A 27693-nucleotide genomic window follows, 5' to 3' on the forward strand; every position below is an offset into this window, starting at 1 on the left:
TGGTGCCAATCCCTTCCCTCCCGGATCCCGGACGGGACATGAATGCCGCACAGTTCCTCTCCCTGCGACGTGGCACCCTGCTCCCCGAGAGCAGGTCAGGATCAAGATGGGAGAATTACCGTTTGGTCCCAAGGATGGAGCCGCCTTGGCCTGTCCAGCCTCCAACATCCCCGCAGCCGATTTCCTTTATCTAAGGTGCAAACACATAGAGAAACAGCTGAGGTGAACAAGTAAAGGGAAGGAGAAGGCTTTACAAACAGCTCAGAGTCTGCCCCTCTGACAGGCGGCATGTCTGTAAGGATTTGCCGAACATGAAGAAACAGCTTTCCCTGAGAGGCAGGAGGAGCCAGGGCCTGAGCTGGACCCCAAGGTCCCATAGTCAGGGGCATCAGCATCCCAAGCGCACCTCCCCACTACCTCGCGTGCATCTGCTCCCCTTCCCACCTAATGTCCCACTTCTGGGATCCCAGAGACGCAGTCCCCACCACCTCAGAAATCCAGAACCTGTCTTTCACCGAAGCCCTTCCCCGCGGGCGCCCCCAGGACCCACCTGGCCTTTGGCAAAGCCCTCGAAGCCGTCGTACACAGCAAACATCTTGTGTCCCTCAGAGATGCCCACGCGCACAGCGGCGCGCACGGCCGCGTTCATGCCAGCCGCAGGCGCACCCACGTTCACGACGCCCACATTGCAGTTGCTCTGCAAGTCAGGGGGAGGGGCGGGTCACTGGCTAGGCGCACCCCCCAACCCCGACACCCCTGCACCCCGAGCGCATGCGCAAGTGAGAGGCTGGCACGGGGACTCAGGGCCGCGAGGTCCGGCTGGGCGGGGGTGTGAGGGATGCACTGAAGGGGCGCGGGGTGGCCTCCATGAAGCAAGGACCAAGCCGGGCAGGACACAGGCCGGGCCGGAAGCAGGGGAAAGGACAGGGGGCAGGGTCTCCTACCTTTGGGATTTCGGAGTCCGGCAGCTTGATGGCCAGCCGCTTGTAGGTATTGAGGTTGTTCTCGAAGCTCCTGGAAGAAAAGGCTGGAGTCGGACCACAGGCTAGAGAGTAGGACAGAGCAGATGGGCTCTCCCGGGGAGAAGGGGCCTCAGACGATGCCTGTGCGGGCCGCAGGTGGCTGCGGTGCGGGCTTCAGGTCTGGAAAGGAGCCCCAGGCGGTCCCAGAGACTGGGATGGATGCTGTGTGAGGGGGCTGAGGGGGCTGCGTCCAGAATGCAGCTAGTTTCTTTCCTGGAATGCTAGCAACCACATGTCAGGCTCTCTCTCATCTCAGCTTCTGAACAACCCCCCACCTCAACAAAAAACAAACACATTTCCCTCTAATTAGCCACCCAGACCATCCACCAGCAGAAGCAGTGCCTCCTGTCTCACTTCTGGCTTCTTATGCTGAGACAGAAGCAGCGCGACCTGGGCACACGCTGACAAACAGAGGCTTCGGGGAAACAGTTTTCAGAACAGTCACCTTCCTCGGAGTCGCACGGCATCCTTAAATCTCCTCTCATCCATCGCCTTTTGTACTTCCTGGGTCTGTAAGGAAGAAAGAACGTGTCAGGACTTAGTGTGTCCCCGGATCTGGGCCGGGGACACAGAACCACTGGGCCCTTCTATCCCGGGTTGGTTCAGGTTCGACCTTGCAGCCGGCAGTTGGAGTCAGTGAGCCCACACCACCTGACCGCCACACAGACTGCTTCGTAGAAAAGGACTAGAGGCACTGCCAGAGCAAGTGGGTCCTGAGATCTCAGGGATCCTGCCCCCTAAGAGGAAGGCCAGGAGGTGAGTCTCCCAGGCTGGGCTCCGAACGATCCCCTTTGACTCTGGTGAGGAAAGAGCAAACAGAAACCACCTGGCTCCCCGGGGGCAGGGGCAGAGGGGCGGGGCTGGGGGGCTGGGGGCAGGCTGTCCTGGAGCCAGAGCACTTGGGGTCCAGCACCAACTCCCCCTTTCAGCCCCAGGATCCCAGGCGAGTCACCGTTCTCTCTGAACTTCAGTTTCCTCAGCTGTGCAGTAAGAAAAATGCCCCCTACTTCTGCTGTCGTCTGTAGTAATGACCACACGCCCGGCCCTTGGGAACAGACCCAGCGAGCAGCAGCTGGTCAGGGAGGGGCCGGCTGTGGCCTTGCAACTGTCAGGCTGAGACACCATGACGCACGGTCGTTGGAGGACAAGCCAGTGGTACCAGCCACCTCTGTCTCCAAACAGAGAGAGAGACTGGACAGAAGAAATGTGCTCACAGTAAACCACTGCACATCGTCTCATGTTCTGTTCTTCTGAGCCACAGCCTCACACTCCACACACGACACATGCACACACATGCATAACACATGCACACGCTCATACACGCACACATGACGTGCACACTCATACACACACAGGCATGATGTGTACAGACATGCACACAGATGCATGACGTGCACACACACATGTGCACTCATACACACGCATGATGTGCACACTCATACATATGCATGACGTGTACACCGACATGCACATACATTCCCACATGCACATGTACACAGACATGACACGTGCACACTCATACATAAAGGCATAGAACATGTACACAGACATTGCAGGACACATGTACACAGGCATGCACATATATACATGACACATGCACTCACACGTACACACACATGTGCACACTCATACACACAACAGGTGCACACTCATACACATGCATGACACATGCATGCTTATACACATACATGACATATGCACACAGACACAAACGTGCACATCCTCATGTGCACACACATGGATGACATGTGCACACTTGTAAGCACACATGACATGTATACACTCAAACATGCATGACACCTGCACACACACACATGCACGCACAGATGCACACACGTGCACACACACAGGATTCATTTACTGCCACAGGCTTTTGGAAAGTACGTTTCTAAGGTTTCTTTCGACAAGTCCCTTGACTTAATCACCACTCTGTACACATTATAAAATCCACACACCTCAGAGCCACTGAGAAGATGAAATAAATCGATAGTCATGAAGAGACTTTGAAAAATAAATGGTAACAATTTCTAATGCAACTCCATGGCTGCCTCACCTAGTGGACAGTCCACCAGAAATGGGCCTGAGGAGGTGCTGCACGTCAGGGTGTCACCTGAGAGAGGTCCCCCCACCCATGTCACATCACAGATGCGAGGGTCTCAGGGACAGGAGGGTGGGAGAGGCTGACCCTGGAGAGGCTAGACTGTCCCTCCTGCCCTGTGAAGATCCTGGTCCCTGCAGGGCTATCTCTGGCCTGGTGGGAAGCACACAGGCGCCCAGAGGATGCCCCCCTATAGGATAGGCTAGACTCACCACGGAGGCGGCTTGCTCATGTCACAGGACCAAGACGGGAGCCAACACCCCCATTCTGCCGTCCACACCCCCGGGATGGGGGCTCCTGGGGAAGGTCATTCACTTGTGCAGTGAACCCGGCCCGCGCCCACACTCACCATCTGTACGCACTCCATCAGCGGCAGCCGCACTGCCTGGTTCCCGCTCAGCGACACCACGCAAGCTGGGGTCTCGGGAGTGGCCTGCAGGAGGGCGACCACGGCCTCTACCCCCATGCGGCTGGCCTGGAAACAACATCACGACAGTCAGAGCCGGCCCTCCGCCTGCCTGGAGCCCAGCTTGCTGTCCTAGGCAGAGGCCTGCCTAGTTCAGGCAAGACCAGCTGCATCCTCAGCTTCCCCCTAGCTTCTCCTGCCCCGAGTCTCTGTTAGTCACTCAGTCCTTCCTGCTTACTTCTAACCCCCCGCCAACAGAGAGCTCGACTCCAGTGAGAACCGGCCACTGGGGCTGGGGGCTCAGAGGCGTGCAAAGCAGGAAACAGAGACTGCACTCTGGGTCTCTGTGGTCCCTGGGTCCATTTCTAGAAACCTGCACACAAACACTGCCTTTCCACCTTCTGGATGTTGTCCCCCATGTTTGGTGGGGTCTCCCAGTGGGTGGCTGGGGGCCAAGGAACCCCCTTGGTGAGCAGGTCTCCCAGGGACTTCAGGGAAAAGCCACCCAGCACTGTAGGCAGAGACGCCCTTCACTGATGGCTCCACCACGTCACCCAGTCTTTGGAGCAACCTGGTCCCTTTGCGATCCCAGAAGCTTTCCTTGCCTTGGGACATGCCTGGCCAGCTCCAGCCTCACTCACCAGAATCCTGTCAAAGGCTGATGGCGTCCCACCTCTCTGCACATGTCCAAGGATGGTCACTCGCGTGTCGTAGCCCAGCTGCGTGACCACAAGCTGAGGGGAAACAGGACACGGCCGGGCATGTCATCTTGTCCAGGACAGGGGGCTGGGAACCGGGGAAGGACTCTACCCGTATGCATATCTACATGCAAGAATGTCCTAGCTTCTTAATTTTACTTCCTGAAAGAATGTTCAACAGCTTGCCAAAATCACTTTTTTTTAAAAAAAAAAGGAATGCTTTAACTGCAGGTAACACCATTGTCTCTCCTACTTTGCCAGTGAACATAACTAAAACAAGTTTTTAAAGATACTATTTCTATAGCTTGTATTTAAAAGCATGGATACTTTATAAAAATGTAAATTTTCCCATGAATCAGCTTAAATTTGTAAGATTGTATTTGAAAAGCACAACACAGTAACTCCAGGCATCCCCTATGGCCAGGGCCACGAGAACCAGCCAGGTGGCCAGGCCAGGTCCCGTGTACCCAGTGGCCCTCATTTACTCTATGAAAACGTCGGGGCTGGGGCGTGGGAATCCCATGGTCCCCCTCCAGCTCTCATCCTCCACAGTCAAATATCAACTTCAGTTAAGTGGGTAAGAAAATCTTTGCTCTGATCATACTCATTACTTCTGTAAATACCAGCAGACAACTGTCACAGATCTCTTGATATTTTAATCACCAGGTGAACAGCTGGTCGGGGGCGCAGAAAAGGCGGAGATGCCAACTTGCAAAGCCACGCTGAGAACGTGTCTCCCGTGATGGGCAGCTTCCACCAGAGCCCGTGGGCGTTTCCCCAGCACCGCGTCCTGAACCTGCCCGGTTACCTGGGTGACCGGGAGCCCAGTCAGTCCCTTCTAGGCCGGACAAGCCAGCGCCAGACGAGCAGCCCTGCAGCCAGAGCATGGGGCCGGCCCCCCACAGGGTGGAGGGGCGGTCACTAAGGCCAGCAGAGCACTTCCTCCGTGAGCAAGGCTCAGCTGATGCTCCAGCAGGAGAGAGGATGACTGTGCTGACCCCCCCGGCTCCTGGAACCTTCTAACCCTGTCCAATCTCACGTCCTCTGTCTCTATCAGGAGAGCCTGGGGCCTTCGGGAATATTCTTGACAGTATTCCAGAGGCATGGGCTCCCTAGAAGTCAGGAGGTGCGAGATCCTCATGCCAGTGAAGCCACGGTCATCATGAAATTATTTTCAACCATCAAGAAGAACAGGAATACTTACCTAACAGCACCCCACTCCAAACCTCACCTCGCCCAAGTGTTGGAACAGCCCACTGTCAGCCAGGCACGGCGTGGAGCACACTCACCTCCTTGATCTGCTCTGAGGTGATGGGCTTGTTCTGGGTGTCGATGGCCCCTTCGGCCACAATGATGATGTTCAACCTTTTCTTCCGGGCACGGTTCTAGGAGATGGAAGAAGCCCTCAGATGCCTAAACCACTCTGAACGGGGGCCTCTGCCCAACTGACTGTGCTCTCTCCAGGGACACGCGGTCACCCGGTTTCATCAGCAGCACTTCCTAAGGACACGAGCAGGTCCAGGTGCCTGGGGTGAGAAGGTGGGACAGGCCGGCAGACACAGGAGGTCAAAAGCCCCCAGTGCCTCTGACCCGGACTCCCAGACAGTGATGAGCCCTGAGGCTGGGCTCCCGGGTCTCTCCTGCAGACAAGACCTGCCGGCTCCCCCAGAAGACAGCTTCCTGCCATCTCCCTGGGAACCCAGCCCCAGCCTGGCCTTCATGAAGCAGAGAACCACCCACGTCCCCAGGCCAGAACCAAGGGACAGTGAGCTCACGGGTTACTTCAGTGCTCACGGTCACCCCAGGACCTGTGCAGCTGACTCCAGCCTCAAAGGGGTGATTCCTCCCAGTTCTACGTGCATGCATGCCAAGTTGCTCAGTCATATCCAACTCTGCGACCGCATGGACTGTAGCCTGCCAGGCTCCTCTGTCCATGGGATTCTCCAGGCAAGAATCCTGGAGTGTGTACCTTATCCCTCCTCCAGGGGATCTTCCCAACCAATGCTATAATTCAAGAGCCAATGCAGACTTTAGAGTATTGCAAAAAATGTATCTTAGGATTATAGTCTTCCCTTCTCCAGGGGATCTTCCCGACCTAGGGATCAACTTCCCAGCCAAGGGATGGCTTTACCAAGTCTCTTATACAGGTTTTTGAGTCAAAGCGTCTTGCATTAGTTGCTGGGAATCTGCTCTTGGAAACCATCACCTTGAAGGTGACGGCCATGCCTCATGGATCGTGGGTCCTGGCTGCATGCATGTGCTTGCTGAATACGATAACTGGCCTCTGCCGTAGGTTTCCATTTTTTGCCTACAGAACAGTGATGAGATGGTCGTGAAAATAAAAGAAGAGAAAGTCTACACACTGGGGTGGGGTTTCTATCCTAAAAGCCACCCTTGTTTTCTGCGAGGCCTCACAGAGGAAATCTGCCTGACACCAGTGACCCACAGTGTGAGATAAGCACAGCCCACAGAGAAAAGAAAGGAAAGGCCTGAGCCAAACCCACAGCGAGGCCAGCGCTGGGAGGGGGACGCCCTCCGGGGAGCGAGCTGTCAGGGCCTGGCCTGCTGAGAGCTGGGGGACTTGGGGAGGTGTTGACTCCCAGGCCTCCTGCCCCTTTTCCGAGGGGGCAGTGGCGTCGTGTTCCCGAGACCCCGGCTCTCACGTGGCCTCCTCCAGGGATGGCTGAGCGCCCGCTTTGCACGAGTGGCTCAAAAGCTCAGCTGCTTCTCGCTTGCAGCGGGAGGTGGACGGACGGGACGCCCCCAGGTCACAGCCACTAGCCTGAAGCCACTCTAAGCAGAGAGCCTCCACAGGCTAAAAGCTCCTTGACATGAACATGCCCACGGCCACCATGCCGCAGGCCAGGCAGTGTGACCAGAGGCCGGCAGCCACAGGGGGCAGAAAGCGAGTTACCTCTGAGAGCTTGATGCACATGTTTTCCTGCCAGCCTTCCTCCGGTGGGGACTCGGGAAGGAAGACCCAGTCGGCCCCACAGGCCAGAGCGCTCACCAGGGCCAGGTACCTGCGGGCAGAGAGCGAGGGTTTCACGAGGCGTCGGGGCTGGGTGCCCCCGCCCAGGACAACCCCACAGACGAGACATGCCCCTCCTGGGATGCTTGAGCTGGGGTGTGGGGCTCCCTGGGGACCTCCCACCCCGACTGCGTCCGTGTGTCCATACCCGCAGTGTCTCCCCATCACCTCCAGGACGAAGGTCCGCTGGTGGCTGGAGAGAGACAGAGGAATGTCCACTTAGCACGGCCGGGCAGACGGCAGGGCCCCAGCTGTCCCCCTCAGACGACCCACTCTGCACACAAGCAAACACTATGGGGAGTATGTTTCAGGCTCTTCTGAGCGAAGGGGCTGCAGCAGTGAAAGCCTCTGGTTGTGTTCTCGTGCCAGGCATGCTCAACGCCACCAGGACATGCATGTATGGTCTTCCCAGGACAAGGGTTCCACTGGGCAGAGTCAAGCTTCTCCAGCCAGAACCACAGGCTGGATGTCCCCGCATCAGCTCAGGAGACGAGAGCGAAGGAGTCAGGTCTGTGCCCCGGGACCATGGTCTTTCCACAAACGGGAAACTAACTGCCACCAGTAACCCTGGGAACCCAAATGGGGGCTGAGGTTTGTCTCCAGCCCCGGTTCCCTGGGCGTGGCCCTGAGACGGTGGCAAGGGCTCATCCACGAAGGAGGCACGTGTTCCACTGTCTCACTCACTTGACTTTCGTGAAGGTGCTTTGGAAGCCTGAGGGAGCCAGGGAGGGCGTGATGGGAAAGGTTCAGCCCTGAGCCCACAACCCAGGACGTGGGGTCACTCCTCATCCATGGGCGGGAACCCCAGGTGAGGAGGGTGCAGGGCGGGGGCTTGCCCAGCTCTGACCAGGGCCGTGCAAACCTGGGCCTCTATGGTCCACCACTCCTCCAGGGGAGCTTTGTGCAGGACTTGACGTAAGGATGACTTATTTTTTTCATTTTTCTAAATTCTCTGCAAACGCATTTCTTTTACAATCAGAAAGCAGTGACTCTTAAAAATTGAAAATAAAGAGTAAATCAGGAAAACCACTGATTGCACCAATACAAAATTGTTTCTAATATCAAGAGACAAGGCTTGTGGAATTTTCCGGAGCTGGCACTGAGGTCTACACAGCCCCCTCCCGCTGATCCCCGCGTCCCCCACCTCTGGGCGGTCGTCATGATGGCGTCCACCACCTCGATGATGCGGTGTAGGGCCGAGTCCGTGCCGATGGTCATGTCCGTGCCGCAGAAATCATTGTCGATGGAGCCCACCATTCCCACCACATTGAGGTGCCCGTGCTTCTGTACCTGCTCCGTGCTGATCTTGCCTGTGTGGGGACAAGCCGCATGCCCGGGATGACGTGGGGGAGCGCGTGCTCCTACATGCATCTCCTACCCACCGCGTCACATCCATGGGACCTAATGCTGCACGCTGACAGAAGTAAGAGCCAGATGGAGGTGGAGGCGAGGACACAGAGGGGAGCAGTCACCTGATGCCCAGACAGGAGCACCAACCCAGGAACAGAAGCTGGAGGAGGGAAGAAGCGCACAGAGACGGGGGGGGGGAAAGATGCGGCTTCTGTCTGAGAGCGGCCTGGCTCTGACTGTGGCGGGTCACCACATCAGAAGCCCGTCCTCAAGGATGTGGTACAACTGGTACCCTGACTCCTGACAGGCCTGCGGGGCCCTATTATTTCACAGATGTACTTGGCGCTCTCAGGAAAGACCACCAGGGTTGGTAGAGCTGCTTAAATGGACCACAAAGGTCAAGGCAGGGGCAGCAATGCTCCCCCCACCCAAAGCACCACTGTGCCCACCTGCCTCACACCAGACGTAGTGCAGAAGCATCATAAGGCTCCTGGTGCTGGCATGAGAGCCACTCTCCGTTCCCCAGACAGACTTCACGGAACGTGTGGGTCGTCTGGCGTGAGAGCCACCCTCCGTTCCCCAGACTTCATGGAACGTGTGGGTCGTCGCTCTAGTTCAAGCTTACACCTTTCACAAGGTTGCTATTAATATTACTTCAGTTTGCTTCCACTGGTCATATTTTACATTAAATTGGAATTATATAAAACATATTTAAAAGATAAAAATCACAGGATATATAGGATTCTTAAAAATCCTTTCCTACACAGCTTTGGAGGTGATAAAGGACCAAGTCTTGTACCAGTGGCTGGAGGGACCCCAGGGGAGCTGGCAGGGGCAGCCGCAGGTGTCTGAGGGCTGGTGTGAGCGGGGCCACCCTTGTGGCCAGGTGGCTTCACCGTGAGCCCCTGACCCTTCTCTGTAAAGCGGGGATCAGCACAGAAGCTCCAGATGGTTATCCTGTGCGGGCACAAAACCACCAGGGTCAAAGTGGAGCCGTTCCTGGCATGTAGGATGTTGGAATAAATGTTATTCTTATAATCACTTTTATTATTATCTGAGCCACAAATCTGAGTCCTGAGGTGGCAGCTTTGAGGTCTGCAGCACTGCCAGCAACAAACACCTGTGGGACAGTCCATAGGGCAGGATGTCAGCCGTGGGAGCGCTGACGGGGAGGGGTGGGCGGCAGAGACGCACCGTCGCGGGCCAGCTCCTCCAGCAGCCCGCTCCACTCCGTCTGGAAGATGTGGGCCCCGGTGAGGCTGCCGTCCCCGCCGATCACACACAGGCTGGTGATGCCCAGCTGAACCAAGTTACATGCTGCCTTCAGGCGGCCTTCCCGAGTACGGAAGTCCTGGCAGCGGGCACTGCCAATGATGGTCCCTCCCTGGAAGAGAAAAAGAACCTGTTTATCTGTCTCCTCCCAACTGCACAGACCCCTGAACATGCGTGCTGGGTATAAACACAGGACTTGGCGTAGATTTCCCACCTTTCATCTTTTCAGTTGATCAACCGTGGAAGTTTGGAGTCTTTCCATTTTTAGCTCCGAACTGGAATTAAATGGCTAAAGATGGAGGACCACTCCCACGGGGGACAGAGTAAGGCAGAAAAACAAGGATGCAGCCGTGAGCTAAACGCACGGAGCAGAGAGAAGTCCACAAGAGGATGACGGCCATCCCATGGGGGGTGGGGGGGGACCCTGCACACTCTCTGAGCCTAAGGTGGGCCAGGGCCAGTCACAAGCCATGGCCAGAGAAACGCCGTGTCCAGCAGCCCCAGGTAACGCGGCTCCCCTTCTTAGTCGGGCTCACCACAGTGCCAGCGAGATAGAAATCTGGGTTCCGGCCATTCCCCACAGGAGCAACCAGAAAATTACTGCTTAGGGACACTTAATATTCACAGGGAAGGACTGCTGGGCTCTAAATAACACCTGCCTTCAAAAAATCCAGGGGTAACTGATCAAAAATAATTAGTTTTCGGCAAACTGTCAAGAAAAAAATATCAGCTACGTACAGTTCCCAATGTTAAAGCACATGAGGAATGGCTCGATATGGGAAATTATCAGAGATGAGAAGATCAAAACGACAGTGAGGTATCACCTCAGAGAAATGGAAAAGGACACTATTAAAAATCCGCAGAAGTACGCTGTCGGGGTAAGTAAGAACAGTGGACCTTTTAATGATGCTGGTGGATGCAGTTGGTAACAGCAATATGGAAGTGCATTTAGAAGGCATTAATATAAACAAACAGAGCTGCCCTGTGATCTGGCTGTCCCACTCTTAAGAGCATATGAGAAAAAAACCAGACTTGGAGAAAACTATGCACCCAGACAGGCACAGCAGCAGCTTTACAACAGCAAAGACAGGGAAGTAAACAAACTTCCATGAACGGATGAGGGGATAAAAACAAGTGATACATGTACACAACAGAATATGACTCAGCCATGAAAAGAGCGAAAGCATGCCATCTGCAGGAGCACGTACAATCTCAGGATAATCGTACTAAGTGAAGTGAGAATCAGAAAGACAAAACTCCAAGGTACCACGACCAAGTGGAATCTAAAATGGTGACAAATGAACTCCTTCAGAAAGCAGAACCAGCCTCACAGACTTAGAAACGTATGGTTATCAAGAAGGAAAGGTGGTGGGTAGGGAGAAATCAGCAGGTTAATATTACTTGATAAATAATGGTGTGTATGTATTAATCAAAAAAACCCAACTGTATAGCGCAGGAACCCTATAAAACACTCAGTAATAACTGATATGGGAAGAGAACCAGAAAAACATATATATATATATATATATATATGACTAAGTACAAGTGAATCAAGTGGCTGTACACCTGAAAAAACCACACCACATGGTAAATCACCTATATACTCCCATTCAAACAAACAGTAAAAGAAGAAAGAAATGCTGGCTCTGTCCCCCTCAGGCCTTGGTGACCCAGGCTGGGGTCACATCCCTGGAGCCCAAACACTTGGGTCCCCAGGCTGGACCGTCCTGGGCTGAGGGAGCGGGACAACATGCTGGCCCACAAGCCCTCCCCAATGGACCCTCTGCATGAGCTGCAGAGTCCAGGCCTCCTGCCCCCACAGGAAGGGGCGGCCTCAGGGCTGCAGGAGCTCTGGACAGTCCCCTGGGCTCCATGGCTCTGCTGGTGGGGCTCCCACCTCCAGCCTCCTTCTTGAGGGCCCCCCCAACCCACAGATGACAGCACCCTCCCCAGACTGTTGTTGCAGGAATGGGGAGGTTTTCAGGGGACAAAGGGTAAGGGGGAGAAGTGAGGAGACACAGCCTTGGGTGTTTCCTCTGACACATTCACTCTAAGCTCACCAGGTCAGCTTCCTGAGAAACCAGAGTTGGGCGTGGAGAAATGCTGCCGCCTTGTGACCCTTTTTGTAACAACACCTTGAAAATAGGCCCTGCTGCTGGGGCTGCGGCTAAGTCACTTCAGTCAGGTCCAACCCTGTGCGACCCCATAGACAGCAGCCCACCAGGCTCCCCCGTCCCTGGGATTCTCATGGCAAGAACACTGGAGTGGGTTGCTATTTCCTTCTCTAATGCATAAAAGTGAAAAGTGAAAGTGAAGTTGCTCAGTCGTGTCCAACTCTTGGTGACCCCATGGACTGCAGCCCACCAGGCTCCTCCGCCCATGGGATTTTCCAGGCAAGAGTACTGGAGTGGGCTGCCATTGCCTTCTCTGGAAAATAGGCCCTGCTGGGTTCTTCATGTTCTAGAGGCCTTGGGGCTGGAAAGGACACCTGCCCTCAACAAATGCCCTGGGGTAAATTATCAGAAAAGATTTCACTACAGGGCTGGTTTTCAAGAAGCCAATGTCAAGAGGTAAACTGTACTCACACAAATAAAAAGAGCATGGTAAGATCCCCCCCCCTCAGTTATCAACACAGAAACGCAACTGAAAACCACAATGAGGATTCACCTCACATCTGTCAGAAGGGCCATCACTAAAAAGATCTACAAAGAATAAGTGCTGCAGAGGGCCTGGGGGAACGGAGAATCCACCTCCACTCTTCATGGGGTGTAAACACGTGCAGCCTTTATGAGAACAGCATGTAGGTTCCTTAAGAAAACCTACAGGAGCCAGTAATCCCAGCCTTGGGCTTAGATACAAGAAATTGCCATGCAAAATGACATGTGCACCCTGTCTTCAGGGCAGCACTCTTTACAAGAGCCAAGACACTGAATCCACCAACAGGTCCAGCAACAGAAAAATGAAGTCTAAGTGCAACCTCTGTACCATAGAGTACACTTAGTCATATAAATGAGAAAAATGCCATTAGCAGAAGCAAGAATCAACTGAGGGATGAGTACATGTACATATGTACATGTGAGCTGATGTAACCCAGAGCGGGACAAGCATCCTGTCTTTTACAGGGGAAATGAACAAATCCATGCAAGAGCACTAACTTACACAGAAAGACAGCATTAGAAAACAGACTTATGGTTATTAATAAAAACCTAAGTGGAGGGATAAATTAGGAGGTTAAGATTCACACATACACATACTATGTATCAAACAGATGATCAAAGACGACCTATTGCAGAGCACAGGGAACTGTACTGAACACAATACAACCTGCATGGGAAAAGAACCCCATAGAGAACAGACACAGGTCTGCTGCTGCTGCTGCTGCTGCTGCTAAGGCGCTTCAGTCGTGTCCGACTCCGTGCGACCCCATAGACAGCAGGCCACCAGGCTCCACCATCCCTGGGATTCTCCAGGCAAGAACACTGGAGTGGGTTGCCACTGCCTTCTCCAATGCATGAAAGTGAAAAGTGAAAGCGAAGTCACTCAGTCGCGTCCGACTCTTAGCGACCCCATGGACTGCAGCCCACCAGGCTCCTCCATCCATGGCATTCTCCAGGCAAGAGTACTGGACACAGGTCTATCTATGTATTACTAAATGAAGGTCCTGTACCACCTAAAACCAACACTGCATCGGAAATCAACCCTACTCTAACAGAATATAAAAATGAACTTATCAGGGAAAAAGAAAATAGCGTTGGGCATGAAGAGATGCTGCCGCCTGGTAACAACAACTTCAAAACCTGTGCAGATGGGCTCTTAGTGACACAGGCCTAAGGGGCTTGCCCAGTCCTCATCTCTCAGAGAGAGATATGCTTCATCTAAATTATTTCACCTGATTAATGACTGTCATTTATAACTTTATTGCTACTTCTGTCTCGGGTATTCCTTTGGAAAAGGTGCATGGATTCATTACATATTCTAATGTACTATTGATGATAAGATAAAGTCAAGCATGTATCTGCTGATACTTTTTAAGTTGACCCGTCTTTATACTTAGAAATGTCTGTTAATAGTAGGCTTCCCTGATGGCTCAGATGGTGAAGAATCTGCCTGCAAAGCAGGAGATCCACATTGGATCCCTGGGTCGGGAAGATCCCCTGGAGAAGCAAATGGCAACCCACTCAGTATTCTTGCCTTTAGAATTCCATGGACAATACTGGATGCTTGGGGCTGGTGCACTGGGACGACCCAGAGGGATGGAATGGGGAGGGAGGAGAGAGGAGGGTTCAGGATGGGGAACACATGTATACCTGTGGCAGATTCATTTTGATATTTGGCAAAACTAATACAATTATGTAAGTTTAAAAAAAAAGAATTCCATGGACAGAGGAACCTGGCAGGCTACGGTCCATGGGCTTGCAAACAGTCACACACCACTGAGTTACTTTTACCTCAAGGGGCTGTTGGTTAAAAAAAATACCACCTGCCCTCCACAAATGTCCTGGGGGTAGTCACCGAAATAGAATTCACACAGGGCAAACCTTCAAGACGCCAACTACAAGAGGTAAGGGCCACTCATACTGTTTAAAAAAAAATCACAAGAAAAGATTTCAACATCGTTTAAAATTTTTGAGAAATGCACATCAAAATTACAACAAGGCATCACCTCACATGGGTCAGATGGCCATTGGCAAAAAGCCTGCCAAGAAGAGCTGCTGCAGAAGGTGTGGAGAAACGGAGCCCATCTACGAGGAAGCTGGGAACCTAAAGTGGGAGGAGTCAAGGGCGGACAGTGTGCAGGGCCTTAAACGGTTACAAACAGGAGGAAATGCGAGGACCCCTTAACGCTGCATGCGATAACTAACTTGGAATAGATGAAAGATCTAAATGTAAGGATCCAATAAAAAGTCTTGAGAAAAATACAGGCAGCACACACTTTGAAATTTATGGCAGCAAGTTCTTTATGGATCCACAACTCAGAATCATGAAAATAAAACAAAAATCAACATACAGGACCTAATTACCCTTCAAAGAGTTTGCACAGGAAGGAAACCATAAAAAAGACAACCATCAAACTGGGAAAAAAAAATATTTGCAAAAGGATATTACCCCCAAAGAATTTGTCTCCAGCACATACAAACAGTTGATGCAACTCAGTAACAACAAATACAACGCAAAGACAAATGGGCCAAAGATCTAAAGGGACATTTCTGCCAAGAAGGCATACAGATGGCCATAAAGGCGGGGAAAAGATGGTCAGTATCACTGATTATTTGAGAAATGCAAGTCAAAAGTCCAATGAGGTATCACCTCACACCTGTCAGAACGGCTATCACAAAAAATCTGCAAGAGTAAAAGAGGGTGTGGATTAGGGAAACCCTTCTACACTGCTGGTGGGAAGGTAAATCAATACCTGCACTACGGGGACCGCAGGGAAGGTCTTTAGAAAGCTGAGCACTGAAGTCCTTTGTGATCCAGCTTTCCCAGGCTGGGGTGAGATCCAGACCAAGGCACCTGGGCCCCAGTGACCATGGCAGCACTATGTACAACAGCCAAGTAAGGGAAGCAACCTAAGTGCCGACGGACAGACGAACAGACACATGAGATGGGGTACAAATACAGAATGCAATGTACTCAGCCACAGGAAGAGATGAAATATTGCCACGCCCAGCCACGAGAAAGGAAGTAGAGCTGACCATACTAAGTGAAGTCACAGAGACAGGGAAAGTCATACTCCATGTACGCTCCCAGTTACATCAAAACGCAGACACAAGTGACTTCTTCACAAAACAGAAGCAGCCTCACAGACTTACGAAAGCAACCTATGGCTGCTAAAAGGGAAAGGTGCTGGCCAGGAAGAAGTTAGGTTGAGATCATTTTATAAATACTAGTGTGTTTATGTTAGTCAGCAAAAACCAACTGATCAGTACAAGTAACCCTACTCAACACTCTGTAATAACAGACATGGGAAGAGACCCAGAATAACACGTACATAACTATGTACAAGTGAATCAAGTTACTGTACACCTTAAAAAACAAGCCATACAACATTATAGATAACCTATACACCCCCATTCAGAACAAACATTAACATGGAAAAAGGAAAAAAAAAGAGAAACGCAGGCTCTGCCCCCTCAGGCCTTGGTGACCCGGGCTGGGGTCACACCCCTGGAGCCCGAGCACTTGGGTCCCCAGGCTGGACCGTCCTGGGCTGAGGGAGCGGGACGACATGACGACATGCTGGCCCACGAGCCCTCCCCGATAGACCCTCTGCACGAGCTGCAGTCTCGGATGCGGGGGGCGGTCCCTCCTGCAGAGTCCAGGCCTCCTGCCCCCACAGGAAGGGGCGGCCTCAGGGCTGCAGGAGCTCTGGACAGTCCCCTGGGCTCCATGGCTCTGCTGGTGGGGTTCCCACCTCCAGCCTCCTTCCTGAGGGCCCCCCCCAACCCACGGATGACAGCACCCTCCCCAGACTGCTGGTGCAGGAATGGGGAGGTGTTCAGGGGACAAAGGATAAGGGAGAGAAGTCAGGAGACACAGCCTTGGGTGTTTCCTCTGACATATTCACTCTAAGGGACGACCAGGAACAGGACTTTCCCTAAGGTCAGCTTCCTGAGAAACCAGCGTTGGGCGTGGAGAAATGCTGTCGCCTTGTGACCGCTGTTTGTAACAACACCTTGAAAATAGGCACTGCTGGGGTCTTCATGTTCAAGAATCATCGAGGCTGGAAATGAGACCTGTGCTCAATATATTTCCTGGAGAAAATCATCAGAAAAGATCACAACAGGGCCGACTTCCAATAAGCCAATGCTGCTGCTGCTGCTACATCGCTTCAGTCATGTCCAACTCTGTGCAACGCCATAGACGGCAGCCCACCAGGCTCCCCCGTCCCTGGGATTCTCCAGGCAAGAACACTGGAGTGGGCTGCCATTTCCTTCTCCTGGAGAAGGAGAAGGAAGCCAATGATACTCACCAAATAAAAAGAGCATGGTAAGATACTCCACATCCACAAATGGAAACTACAATGAGGTGCCATTCACACCTTTCAGGACTGCCGGCATCAAAAAGATCTACAGAGAATAAGTGCTGCAGAGGGCCTGGGGCATGGGGGTCTGTCTACACTCTCGGTGGGGTGTAAGCGGGTGCAGCCACTGTGGAGAGCATTGTGGACGTTCCTGAAGAAATGAAAAACAGAGTTCCCGTGCGATAGGGCAATCCCACACCTAGGCGTATTTGGGGAAAAAATATTAATTCACAAAGAGACACACGCCCAATTTTCATTGCAGCAACCTAAATGTCCATCTACAGAGGAATGGATAAAGATGTGGTACATATATACAATGGAATATAGTCAGCCATAAGCTGCAATGAAATAATGTGATCTGCAGACAAGTGGATGGACCGAGAGATTGTATTACAGAGTGAGGTCAGAAAGAGAAAAACAAATACAGTATTGCTTATACAAGGAATCTAGAAAAATGATACAGATGAACTTATTTGCAAGGCAGAAATAGGAAGAGGTGTGGTGAACAAACTTATGATTACGGTGAGGGAGGGGGAGATGAACTGGGAGATTGGGATTGACACATATACGATACTGATACCATGTTTAAAATAACTATTGAGAACCTACTGTATAACACAGAGAACTCTACTCAGTGCTCTTGGTGACCTGAATGGGAAGGAAACCCCAAAGAGAGGGGGTCCGTGTATACATACTATAACTGATTCCCTTTGCACAGAAGAAGCACAACACTGTAGAATAACTGTGTGCCAATAAAAATTCTAAAAAACTCAAGTCACAGATTAATATTAACACAAACATTTCAAAAGATCAAACCACAAGTAAAACACTTGCCATGAAGTCCATTCTTTCCACATAATCTCTTTATTTCTTAATCGACTTGGAGCCTTCACTGAGCTGCATTGTTCCTGGAATTTATTGGGCGTGACATATTCGGGCAGGCTTCTTTATAATTCCATGTAAGAGCTGTTTTGCCTGCAGTCGGAATTACCTCATCGTTGCACATGCCAAGGAAGTCAGCCCTGAGTCAGGGGAGATGCTGTGTCCCCACTAAAGCCACAGCCCTCGGAGGCTGCTGGTCAGGGGCCTTCCCAGGCCACGGTCACTGATGCCAAATGGCACCCCAAACCCAACAGGCAAAGAGATGCACCACTAAACATGCAGCACCAACAAACCAAAACTTCTCAACACTGATCTGCTCCCCAAAAGTACCACTTGCCATCAAACACAACTTGTTCTTGCAAGGATAATTCCTCAGTGTGCAAAGCTTTCTTCAAAAAAAAATTAAATGGAAAATTAAGAACATATTCTTTCCATGATGCCAGGCAGCACATTCACCTGTTTTAAGTGCTCCTGAGACACAAGCAGGAAAGGTTTCAGACCAGAGAGAACTCAGAGAACTGAGCGGGACGAGCGCAGCACGTACCACTTGCAGGATGCTGGAGACGCTCTCCCAGTCGGCTTCCACAATGTTGCTGCCGCCGTCAACCATGCCCTGGTAGCCCTGAGGAGGGAAGGACATTGTTAAGACTAGGTTCAACTGAGTTGACACATTAACCGATCCATGAGTGATGTAAAACAGAAACGCCAGCGACAATGGAGCCGAGTCTCTAGGAGCCCGGAGCTCAGGAGACAGCGTGACCCGAGTTACAGGGGTGATGCTAATGCTCTTCCCAGGTGCAGAACTGTGAGAGAGCCCCTCAAATGTCATCTCCAGTAATGAGAATGCTGCCCAGACTAATCCAGGGTGCTACAGAGACAGGGCATTCTGCCTGTTGTCCACTGGCTCCCGAGAGATTGAAAAGGGATGGAATGACCCCAACACCATTGATGATACCACACGCACTTGCTGAGAACAGTGGTGTCAACCACACGGAGTACAGGAACACATCCGCTCGGTAACCTGGGAGGGTCTCCAGCCACCGGATAACCCGCAACTCTCCAAGCACGGGAACAGGGTCTGAAGGCACAGCTGATGCCACCCACCCCCATCCGCCTCACCTTGGGGCTGGTGCCAGCTCACGACCCCGAGCAAGGCTGCAAGCAGGTCTGGACAGCCATGAACATTTGGCCAGAAGACCAGAGACAGTGACTTTTCAACTCTAAATGCAGCCCATTTTCCCCACAGAATATATAAGATCAACAACGACGGAAATGTTCACTTGCACTCTGTCTACGTGACTCACTTTCCAGGGCATTTTACCCCTGAAAGGGAAAAGGTATTGGCTGTTTAGAAAAGTTTATAATAATTATTGTTGTGGATTTCTATCCCCTGGAGAAAGAACGGCAACCCACTCCAGTGTGCTTGGAGAATTCCATGGACAGAGGAGCCTGTGGGCCACAGTCCATGGGGTCACAAAGAGTCGGACACGACTGAGCAACTAACACTTTCATTTCATCATAGACAGTATAATTACACACATTATATATAGCACATTATACATCAATATTGTACATAAATACACATACACCTGCACGTATGTGTCTAGTCTAGGGTTCACACATGACGATGCTCCCTCAGCCTCAGGACAGGCTGTGTCAGGGGTACCCACAGCCCTGCCTTCACGCAGAAGAAGTGGCATTTCCTCCAGACACATCTTGGGCCAACTCCAAGGATCACTTTTATCTTTTTGTCCCCATCTCCCTTCTTTCTTTCTGGAAACCACAGAGGGTGTACATTTTTAGCCTGCTCCATTGAAAGCCCTGAGCCCAGGGCGGCTGTCACCCTGGAAGGCGAGGGTGATAAGCCTGAGTGTGATGCGATCCAGGCCTCCTCAAGGAGAGGGAGCGCTTATCAGAGGTGCTATTTCAGTTGTGTCCTGGTATGTCAGCTACCTGAGGCAGGCGCTGTCCTGCAGGGCACCCTGCTGCTCCAGGAGCGGACGAAAAACCAGGCCCTCTCCCCTTCTAAGGGACTCCAGGGAGCTTATTTCCACAGAATATTAACAACAGAGGACAGACAGGCAGCTAGCAGATGGTGGATAGATCACAGACGGCAGGTGATGAGCAAGCTAGGTAGGAGGTAATTGATAGGTGATAGATGGGAAAGGTCGGTAAAAGGCTATGGTTTCGTTTTTCCAGTAGTCGTGTATGGATGTGAGAGCTGGACCTTGTACAAAGAAGGCTGAGCACTGAAGAACTGATGCTTTCTAACTGTGGTGCTGGAGAAGACTCTTGAGAGTCCCTTGGACTGCAAGGAGATCTAACCAGTCAATCCTAAAGGAAATCAGTCCTGAATATTCATTGGAAGGACTGATGCTAAAGCTGAAGCTCCAACACTTTGGTAGTGTGCTGCTGAAAACTACCCTGTTGGGAGTTGACGATTTCTGAGAATTTAAATACGGATTTAATTTTTTTTAAAAATCTGCAAATCCTTCTGCTCCTAGAGTAAGAACATGGAAAACTGTTCTACAGACCATAACACTTATTCTGAAACGTAAAATGTTCTCCAGAAAGAGTCTGGTTATTTTGTGCAGCCTAGATACACACAATAAAGAAAGTAACTAAGGAATAGGGGATGAGCTTGCCAGTGGTGCTCTCCAAACCTCTCATTGCGCCCATGGGCTGGGCCGTAGGAAGTGACTCACCCTGTTAACTGCAAACTTGTTAGGCCCGTGGAACATCTGAAGAACTACCTACTGCGGTTTAAAATTGTCTTTTGCTAATATGGAAGATGTTACTGAGACAGGAGGACTGGTTTTACACAGATGTTACTATAATTTATCAGTTCTGATAAGCTTTTTCAAGTCTCCTTACAATGTTGAATACTATTCCAATGTAGCCAGAGCCCAAAATATTTTCTAAAATTCTCTTTTGGAATCTGCCTTTCCGAGCCAGTTCTATGACTCACACAAGAAAAACAAACTGTAAAACCTTTGAAGCTCACTTAGTTTTGGACCAAAAGTAACACCATCTCGTTGGTGCTGGTCATAAGATGACCCAGGAGACCCTCAGCTGTCTGATCCAGTCCAACACCAATCACGTCCGAGGCTCTGAAGCCACCTTAACTCACTGTCAGATCAGTTTGAACAAGACAGGCACAGTCTGCCAGCTGGTTATGGAGGAGATGGTGCCACACATAGGGGTATTTTTAAGCATCTGTTAAATCTGTTCTAATAGTGTAAGAGCTGGTCACCTGGGTGGTTTTCTCTTAAAAGAAATCTCATGAGTGCTGTTTAAAGACCCAGAACGAAATTCCAGTCTTGGGCTACGACAAAGTTGGCTTTTAAAAAAGTTATTTTTTGGTCATGCCTGTATGCTTGCCAGATTTCGGTTCTCTGACCAGGGCTTGAACCTGTGCCCCCTGCAGTGGAAGGGCAGGGTCTTAACCACTGGACTGCTAAGGAAGTCCCTAAAAATGTATTTTTAATTTATCTTATTTTCTTGGAGGTATAATTTCTTTGGTGTGGGGATGGTATCACATGTGTTTGCATAAGCCCAGACTCAAATTTTAGATATTTACTATCTAGAGTCTTTTGTGTATCGATTGCACCTTAACAAAACTTAAAAAAAAAGAAAAGATATTTGCAATAATTATACAAATTGAAGACAAAGATGAAGGTGAAGGAAAGTTACTGGTATTTTAACTCTACCTGGTGGCAACTTAACCTTCATTTTTCTGAATACTCTTAAAGAGAAGATGTCTAATAGTCCCTTCTATTTGTCAGTCACTCAGTTCAGTCGCTCAGTCGTGTCTGACTCTTTGTGACCCCATGAATCACAGCACGTCAGGCCTCCCTGTCCATCACCAACTCCCAGAGTTCACCCAAACTCATGTCCATAGAGTCGGTGATGCCTTCCCGCCATCTCATCCTCTGTCGTCCCCTTCTCCTCCTGCCCCCAATCCCTCCCAGCATCAGAGTCTTTTCCAATGAGTCAACTCTTCACATGAGGTGGCCAAAGTACTGAAGTTTCAGCTTTAGCATCATTCCTTCAAAAAAAATCCCAGGGCTGATCTCCTTGAGAATGGACTGGTTGGATCTCCTTGCAGTCCAAGGGACTCTCAAGAGTCTTGTCAACACCACAGTTCAAAAGCATCAATTCTTCGGCGCTCAGCTTTCTTCACAGTCCAACTCTCACATCCATATATGACCACAGGAAAAACCATAGCCTTGACTAGACGGACCTTTGTTGGCAAACTAATATCTCTGCTTTTCAATATGCTATCTAGGTTGGTCATAACTTTCCTTCCAAGGAGTAAGCGTCTTTTAATTTCATGGCTGCAGTCACCATCTGCAGTGATTTTGGAGCCCTAAAAAATAAAGTCTGACATTGTTTCCACTGTTTCCCCATCTATTTCCCATGAAGTGATGTAGTCCACTGAATTAGCTTTCTTTTATACAGAAGATTTGAGACCAATTCTGCACTGAAGCCAGGTAAGATGCTCTGCTCCATTCAGGCTAGGCTGTTTCTTTTCTAAAAGAAAAGTGTTGCATGGGTCCTCATGTCTTCTCAACTTGGCAGTGCTTTTCCTAAATCCTAGATTCTTTGGGGAGCAACACGGTTTGAATGGCAAGCCTTTCAAGGACCAGAGGAAACAACTGCTAAAAAGCTTACCGGGCTTCAAAGTATTTCCTAGATACTGTGACCACCTACATTCAGAGGCTTCTCCAGGGGTCCCGAGCAAACACCCACGTTTGTTTCCCACAGAATAAAGATTTCCCAAGTCAATTCGTCGTTAATAAAGCTTCTCGTGTATAGCATTTGAGAGCCAGCACGCCGGTCGGCTCTGAACCGCTCAAGGGCCAGCAAGTCCATGGTGCTGGACCAGCTGTGGGTGCCAAAGAGGCGGGCGGGGACAGCTCTCCACACGGACGGCTTTAGAGGTACAGGAACGACGGTTCTATTCATCCACAGGAGAGTCCATGCCGAACCTGAGACCACACACTCCCCACACCCAGGCCCAGGGCCTAAGAGGCCCCACCAGGTCCTAAAGGCATGGACACTCCAGTCCAGAGGACCAGCCATCACCCCTGCTTGCTGACTTCATGGCTTCAGGGAAAACGCCCTTGGCTTTGTCCTCGGTGAGATGTGATCAACTCCAAAATTCTCAGCAGCTTGGAACACGACAGTCACGGCACAGCCCTGCACTTTGTGCTTTTGAAACCCGATAATAAACCAACATGATTTATTGAGCCCTCTGGCGTTATTAGATTTCTAAGCCAAAGCTCGTAATACACAGTTCCTGGTAAACCAAAAGTCATAGCAGGATAAAGCCAGCCCTCTTATCTCAGTGACTTACATGCTTAATTAGTGATATCAGTGGGTGGGGCGGAGGCAGGGGGAGACATGATCATTTTTGCAACTTGAGCACTAAAATGAGAGCTAGCCCTCTATGGTCCGAGGCCATGGGAGTGATGCCAACAGCGGTCAAGCCAGGTCACACACGAAGGATTCTGCTCGAGGCTGGCAGGGAGCAGCATGTGGTTACAGAGGTGCCCCTCATGGCTCAGATGGTGAAGAATCTGCCTGCTGATGCAGGACACTCGAGTTCGATCCCTAGGTCGGGAAGGTCCCCTGGAGGAGGGCATGGCTACCAACTCCAGTACTCTTGCCTGGAGAATCCCATGGACAGAGGAGCCTGGTGGGCTACAGTCCATGGGGTCACAAAGAGTCGGACACGACCGAGCGACTAACCCTTTCATGCTCAGGGCTGTGATGGGTCCCGACTCCAGGTGGTCACAAGTCAGCCTCCTGCCGAAAAGGTGGGTTTCCCGCTGCGTCCCCCAGGTCACCGGCCCGCTGTGAATTAAATTAAGGAGCTGGACCAACCTGGCACGGGGCACGTTGGCCGAAGGGCCAGGCAGCACTGCCTCCCTCTCAGCCACCCGAAGAAGCTTCTGCCTCCCTCCCAGCACCACTGTGGCTGTTTTTAGTTAGTGGTTAAGGAGTTCTGTCTTTAAGGAAGTTAAAATGCAGAAACCGGAAGTGTAAAAACCTCAAGGAGACGAGACAATGGGACTCTGGTCACCTCCTTGGCCTTCAGGGAACAGTTGAGGGGGCAGGCAGAGGCAGTGACCACGGGTGAGAGAAAAGGACAGGCGTGTCCCCAAAGCTGAGCTTCTAACCTGCTCTCTGCGCGGGCGGCGGCGTCACCATCCGCCGTGCCCACATGGCCCGGGACCACAGGACACCATCACAGCCACCTGTGTCCCCCTCCCTCCAGCTTCGAATCCCCTTCGGGGTGAGCCCCCCGCTACAGAGCACAGCCTGGGCTTCTGGGCAGGTCGGCCCGCTCTGTCCCCTCTGGGAAAGTGAGCTTTGTTGCTGTTTGGTCACAACGTGACAATTCTCACTTGAAAAACTGTAAAAGTGGACAGTTTCTCACATCCAAGAAGAAAATAAAGTGTAAAAGGGAGGCAAGGAAGGGAGACAAGGCTCCTCTAAAGCTTGTTCATGCTCCTACAACATCCGGCTGGGAAGCTCAGGCCCCAGGTGAGTGCAGTTCAGACTCCAAGCTGGTCTGAGGGGCCTCGAGCTCTGGTGAGAAAGTCATTCACTGGACCTCCTCTGACGGCCGGCGAGACAAGAACATTAATTCCTGGTCTTGCTCCGATGTCACTGTTCTTTTCTAGTTCAAAATCCTGACTCACCTAATGCACTTAGAATGTATTGTCTGTAATAATAAGATTAGCCACTTAAAGTGAAGCTCCACTTTCAGCTTGTCTTCAATATGTGGAGGATGATGGGTGAACCCTGATATTCACAAATGCTGGGCTTGAGCAGGGCAAGCCGCTAAGAGTTCCTTTAAAGAGGAAGACTCTTGCGTTAGTCATAGTTAAAGAGCTATAACCAGAATGGTGACTTTTTTTAATCTTCGGTAAAGTGTTGGTCCCTCAGTCATGTCTGACTCCTTGTGACCTCGTATATAGCCCTCTAGGCTCCTCTGTCCATCTCCTCTGGGACTCTCCAGGCAAGAATACACGAGGGGATAGGCATTCCCTTCTTCAGGGGATCTTCCCGACCCAGGGATCAAACCCAGGTCTCCTGAATTGCAGGCTGATTCTTTACCATCTGAGCCACCAGGAAATCTTTGGGAAAAGTGAAAGTCACTCAGTCGTGTCCGACTCTTTGCAACACCATGCAACACCATGGACTATACAGTCCAAGGAATTCTGCAGGCCAGAATACTGCAGTGGGTTCCCTTCTCCAGGGGATATTCCCAACCCAGGGATCGAACCTAGGTCTCCCACATTGCAGGTGGATTCTTTACCAGCTGAGCCACAAGGGAAGCCCAAGAATACTGGAATGGGTAGCCTATCCCTTCTCCAGCAGGTCTTCCTGACCCAGGAATCGAACCAGGGTCTCCTGCATTGCAGGCGAATTCTTTACCAACTGAGCAATCAGGGAAGCCATCTTCAAGAAAACGAGCATCTCGTTTTGAGCTCGTATATTAAATGAAACACAACTATACCATTTCCACAGCCAAAACCAGAGCAGCAGGCAACATACAGACTCTCCCTGCTCCACTTCTTATCCACCTAGACCTGGGACGGTCCACCCTGAGCACCTCACTGCCTTCAAGAAGCTGAAGGCACCTGTATGTTTCTAAGGAAAAGTCCTATCTTAAGAAGGAAAAAATACAAACAAATCTACAGCGGGCTAGGTAGAGAGAATGAGTTAATCCACACCCCGCCCCATCCCTCCCAGAAAGTGCTCAAGGGCTGGCATGCACCACACGTAGACACGTCTCAGACTTATAGCAAGCTCGGTGGCAGCCAGACAGAACACGTCCGTGCCAGACCCTCAGCAGAAATACCAGTGTTTTCTGGTCAATACACTTCCCACATGCTTTCTGCCCAAGAAAAAGCCAAAGCACCTTCATTTCAATAATTGATGTGGACCTGTTTAACTGTTTTGAAGTTGGCAACCACCAAAGTTCCAGCTAAACTTAGAAACTCAACTAGGGATGGAAAAATATGTTGGGTAAGTTACCAAATGATGCTTTAAAAAACAAACTCATTCTCTAAATTTGAGCCCCATTGGGTACAGGACGGTGGTCCCCAACCAGGGCACAACTCCTGACTTCTGGAGACATTTCTGGCTATCACTGCTGTGGGCTGGGGGTGGTCCTGGCTTCCGGGGGGCTAAGGCAGGGATGCTCTAACCACCATACACAGCCCAGCCATGCTCCCCACACCTGGATCCTGCAGGTGCCAACAGTACTACAGCCAGGAAGGAAGCCACGTCTGTCGGGACATGACCCAGACAGTGGATGTCCACAGTCCTGAGACGGTCCACGAGGTGAGTCACCCGAGGCCCCGATTCTGCACGGGCCACAACCAGCAGAGTCAGTGGCACCTGGAACATGATGACCCCTGCCTGGTTTGTGCAGAAAGTCCTTCCAAGCGCAGAAGGTGATGGACGAGGAAACAGGCCCAGAAGGTGAGCATGTGGATCTCCCGTCACTTGGCTACGGACGTGGGCCCTCAACCGCTCCCCCTGGTCTGCAGGTCAGAGATGTGCGGGACTCAGAAGCTGGGGTTTTCAGCAGCAGCACAAATGTCCCGGTCGCCTGGTGCCGTCGGCAGCACGAACAGGCCTCACCCGCATCCTGGGACAGTCAAGCTAGGCAGCGGGCACTGTCACAGGCAGCCCCATCAAGGACTGCTGCCCAAATGAACTCAGGCAAACTTGAGAGATGTTTGAATTCAGAATTACAGGTGCACAGTCCTCACACCTGCAGTGAGGGATGACTGGATTCAGGGCAATGGTACTGATACCATTTGTGCCCAGGCCCTGGATCAAGGCCAACCGAGAACTCCGGTCTCAAGTGGGCCCTGAGGGGAGCCTGACCCCAAGGACTCCCTTCCACAGGGGTGGAAAGAACAGGCCCCATTCACCAGAATTGCTCTCCTTTTGGGGTGGGGGAGGGGTGGCATGAGAAGCATGGCATCACTTCCAAAGAGGAGATTTCGGTTCATCCACACCCACCTATTTCTATTTCTCTTTCTATTTTCTTCCAGAATGTAAGGCCCTCAAGTTCTGGTCATTCATAGTGCCGACCCTGAAAGGCAGCACTCAGCTGGACACCGAGACGCCCATAAAGTGATTATTATGAGAATCAGAGTCAGCAGTGCAGCTCTGCCCAGGGTTCTCTCTGACTTCTTCCTGACCGAGGAACTGCAGAATGCCCTGGTCCTGTGAAGGGGGTCTGTTCAGCCTCAGGAGGCCTTACAGCCCTCCCAAGGGAGGGCAGGATGCTGAGCTCCCAGGGGCCCACCATGCCCTTGCGCCCCCTCACCCCGACCCCGAGAGGTCATGAAGAGCTCGGCCCAAGGGCAACAGCAGGAGGACCCTGTTACCCATGAGGAACACGGCTTCTGGGTGTTGAGACCCCTCCAGAGAGACTCCACACATTCTTTGAAGGAAGCCCAAGTATGTGGAGCCCCAGGCCACCTGATGTACCTCAATTCCTTCATTAAGCAAAGTGCAAAGTCTGGTGGGTGTACGTCTGGATACACCAAAATATCCCCTGAATACAGACACAGCCGCAGGACATGGTGCCAATTAGAAACAAACAACAACGAAAACCGTCAGCCTGAGAAGGGCGACTTCAAGTTGACCAGTTACAGTGTGGGTTCCAGTATCCACACACCCCCTGCCCACCATCCCACAGTCACACCAGACACAGTGCGGCCCCTAGCTGAAGGCAGGGTGTCACCGGCCCTCAGGATCAAGCCCTGTGGATGCGGGATGTTGAGCAGCGTCCCTGGCTCACGAGATGCCCCTCAACCTAGGCAGACCTAAAACCATCTCCAAGGCAACAAAGCCTGGGGGTGAGACACGCCCCCAT

General features: G+C 51.5%; 1 protein-coding gene across 1 annotated transcript in view; it reads right to left on the bottom strand.

Moving 5' to 3' along the window:
• Positions 1 to 27693, bottom strand: part of PFKP (phosphofructokinase, platelet) — a 54570-nt gene that overhangs the window by 15693 nt on the left and 11184 nt on the right. Inside the window, exons 3-14 of the mRNA XM_055544167.1 lie at positions 18325 to 18402; positions 9800 to 9989; positions 8400 to 8565; positions 7404 to 7448; positions 7139 to 7247; positions 5514 to 5609; positions 4168 to 4260; positions 3470 to 3595; positions 1468 to 1532; positions 945 to 1014; positions 551 to 697; positions 120 to 190 (exon numbers count right to left, since the gene is read on the bottom strand). Coding sequence (XP_055400142.1) covers positions 120 to 190; positions 551 to 697; positions 945 to 1014; positions 1468 to 1532; positions 3470 to 3595; positions 4168 to 4260; positions 5514 to 5609; positions 7139 to 7247; positions 7404 to 7448; positions 8400 to 8565; positions 9800 to 9989; positions 18325 to 18402 — 1256 coding nt within the window. The remainder of the gene's footprint in view (positions 1 to 119; positions 191 to 550; positions 698 to 944; positions 1015 to 1467; positions 1533 to 3469; positions 3596 to 4167; positions 4261 to 5513; positions 5610 to 7138; positions 7248 to 7403; positions 7449 to 8399; positions 8566 to 9799; positions 9990 to 18324; positions 18403 to 27693) is intronic.

Source organism: Bubalus kerabau, chromosome 13 (genome assembly GCF_029407905.1).
Source record: "Bubalus kerabau isolate K-KA32 ecotype Philippines breed swamp buffalo chromosome 13, PCC_UOA_SB_1v2, whole genome shotgun sequence".
Taxonomy (NCBI): Eukaryota; Metazoa; Chordata; class Mammalia; order Artiodactyla; family Bovidae; genus Bubalus; species Bubalus kerabau.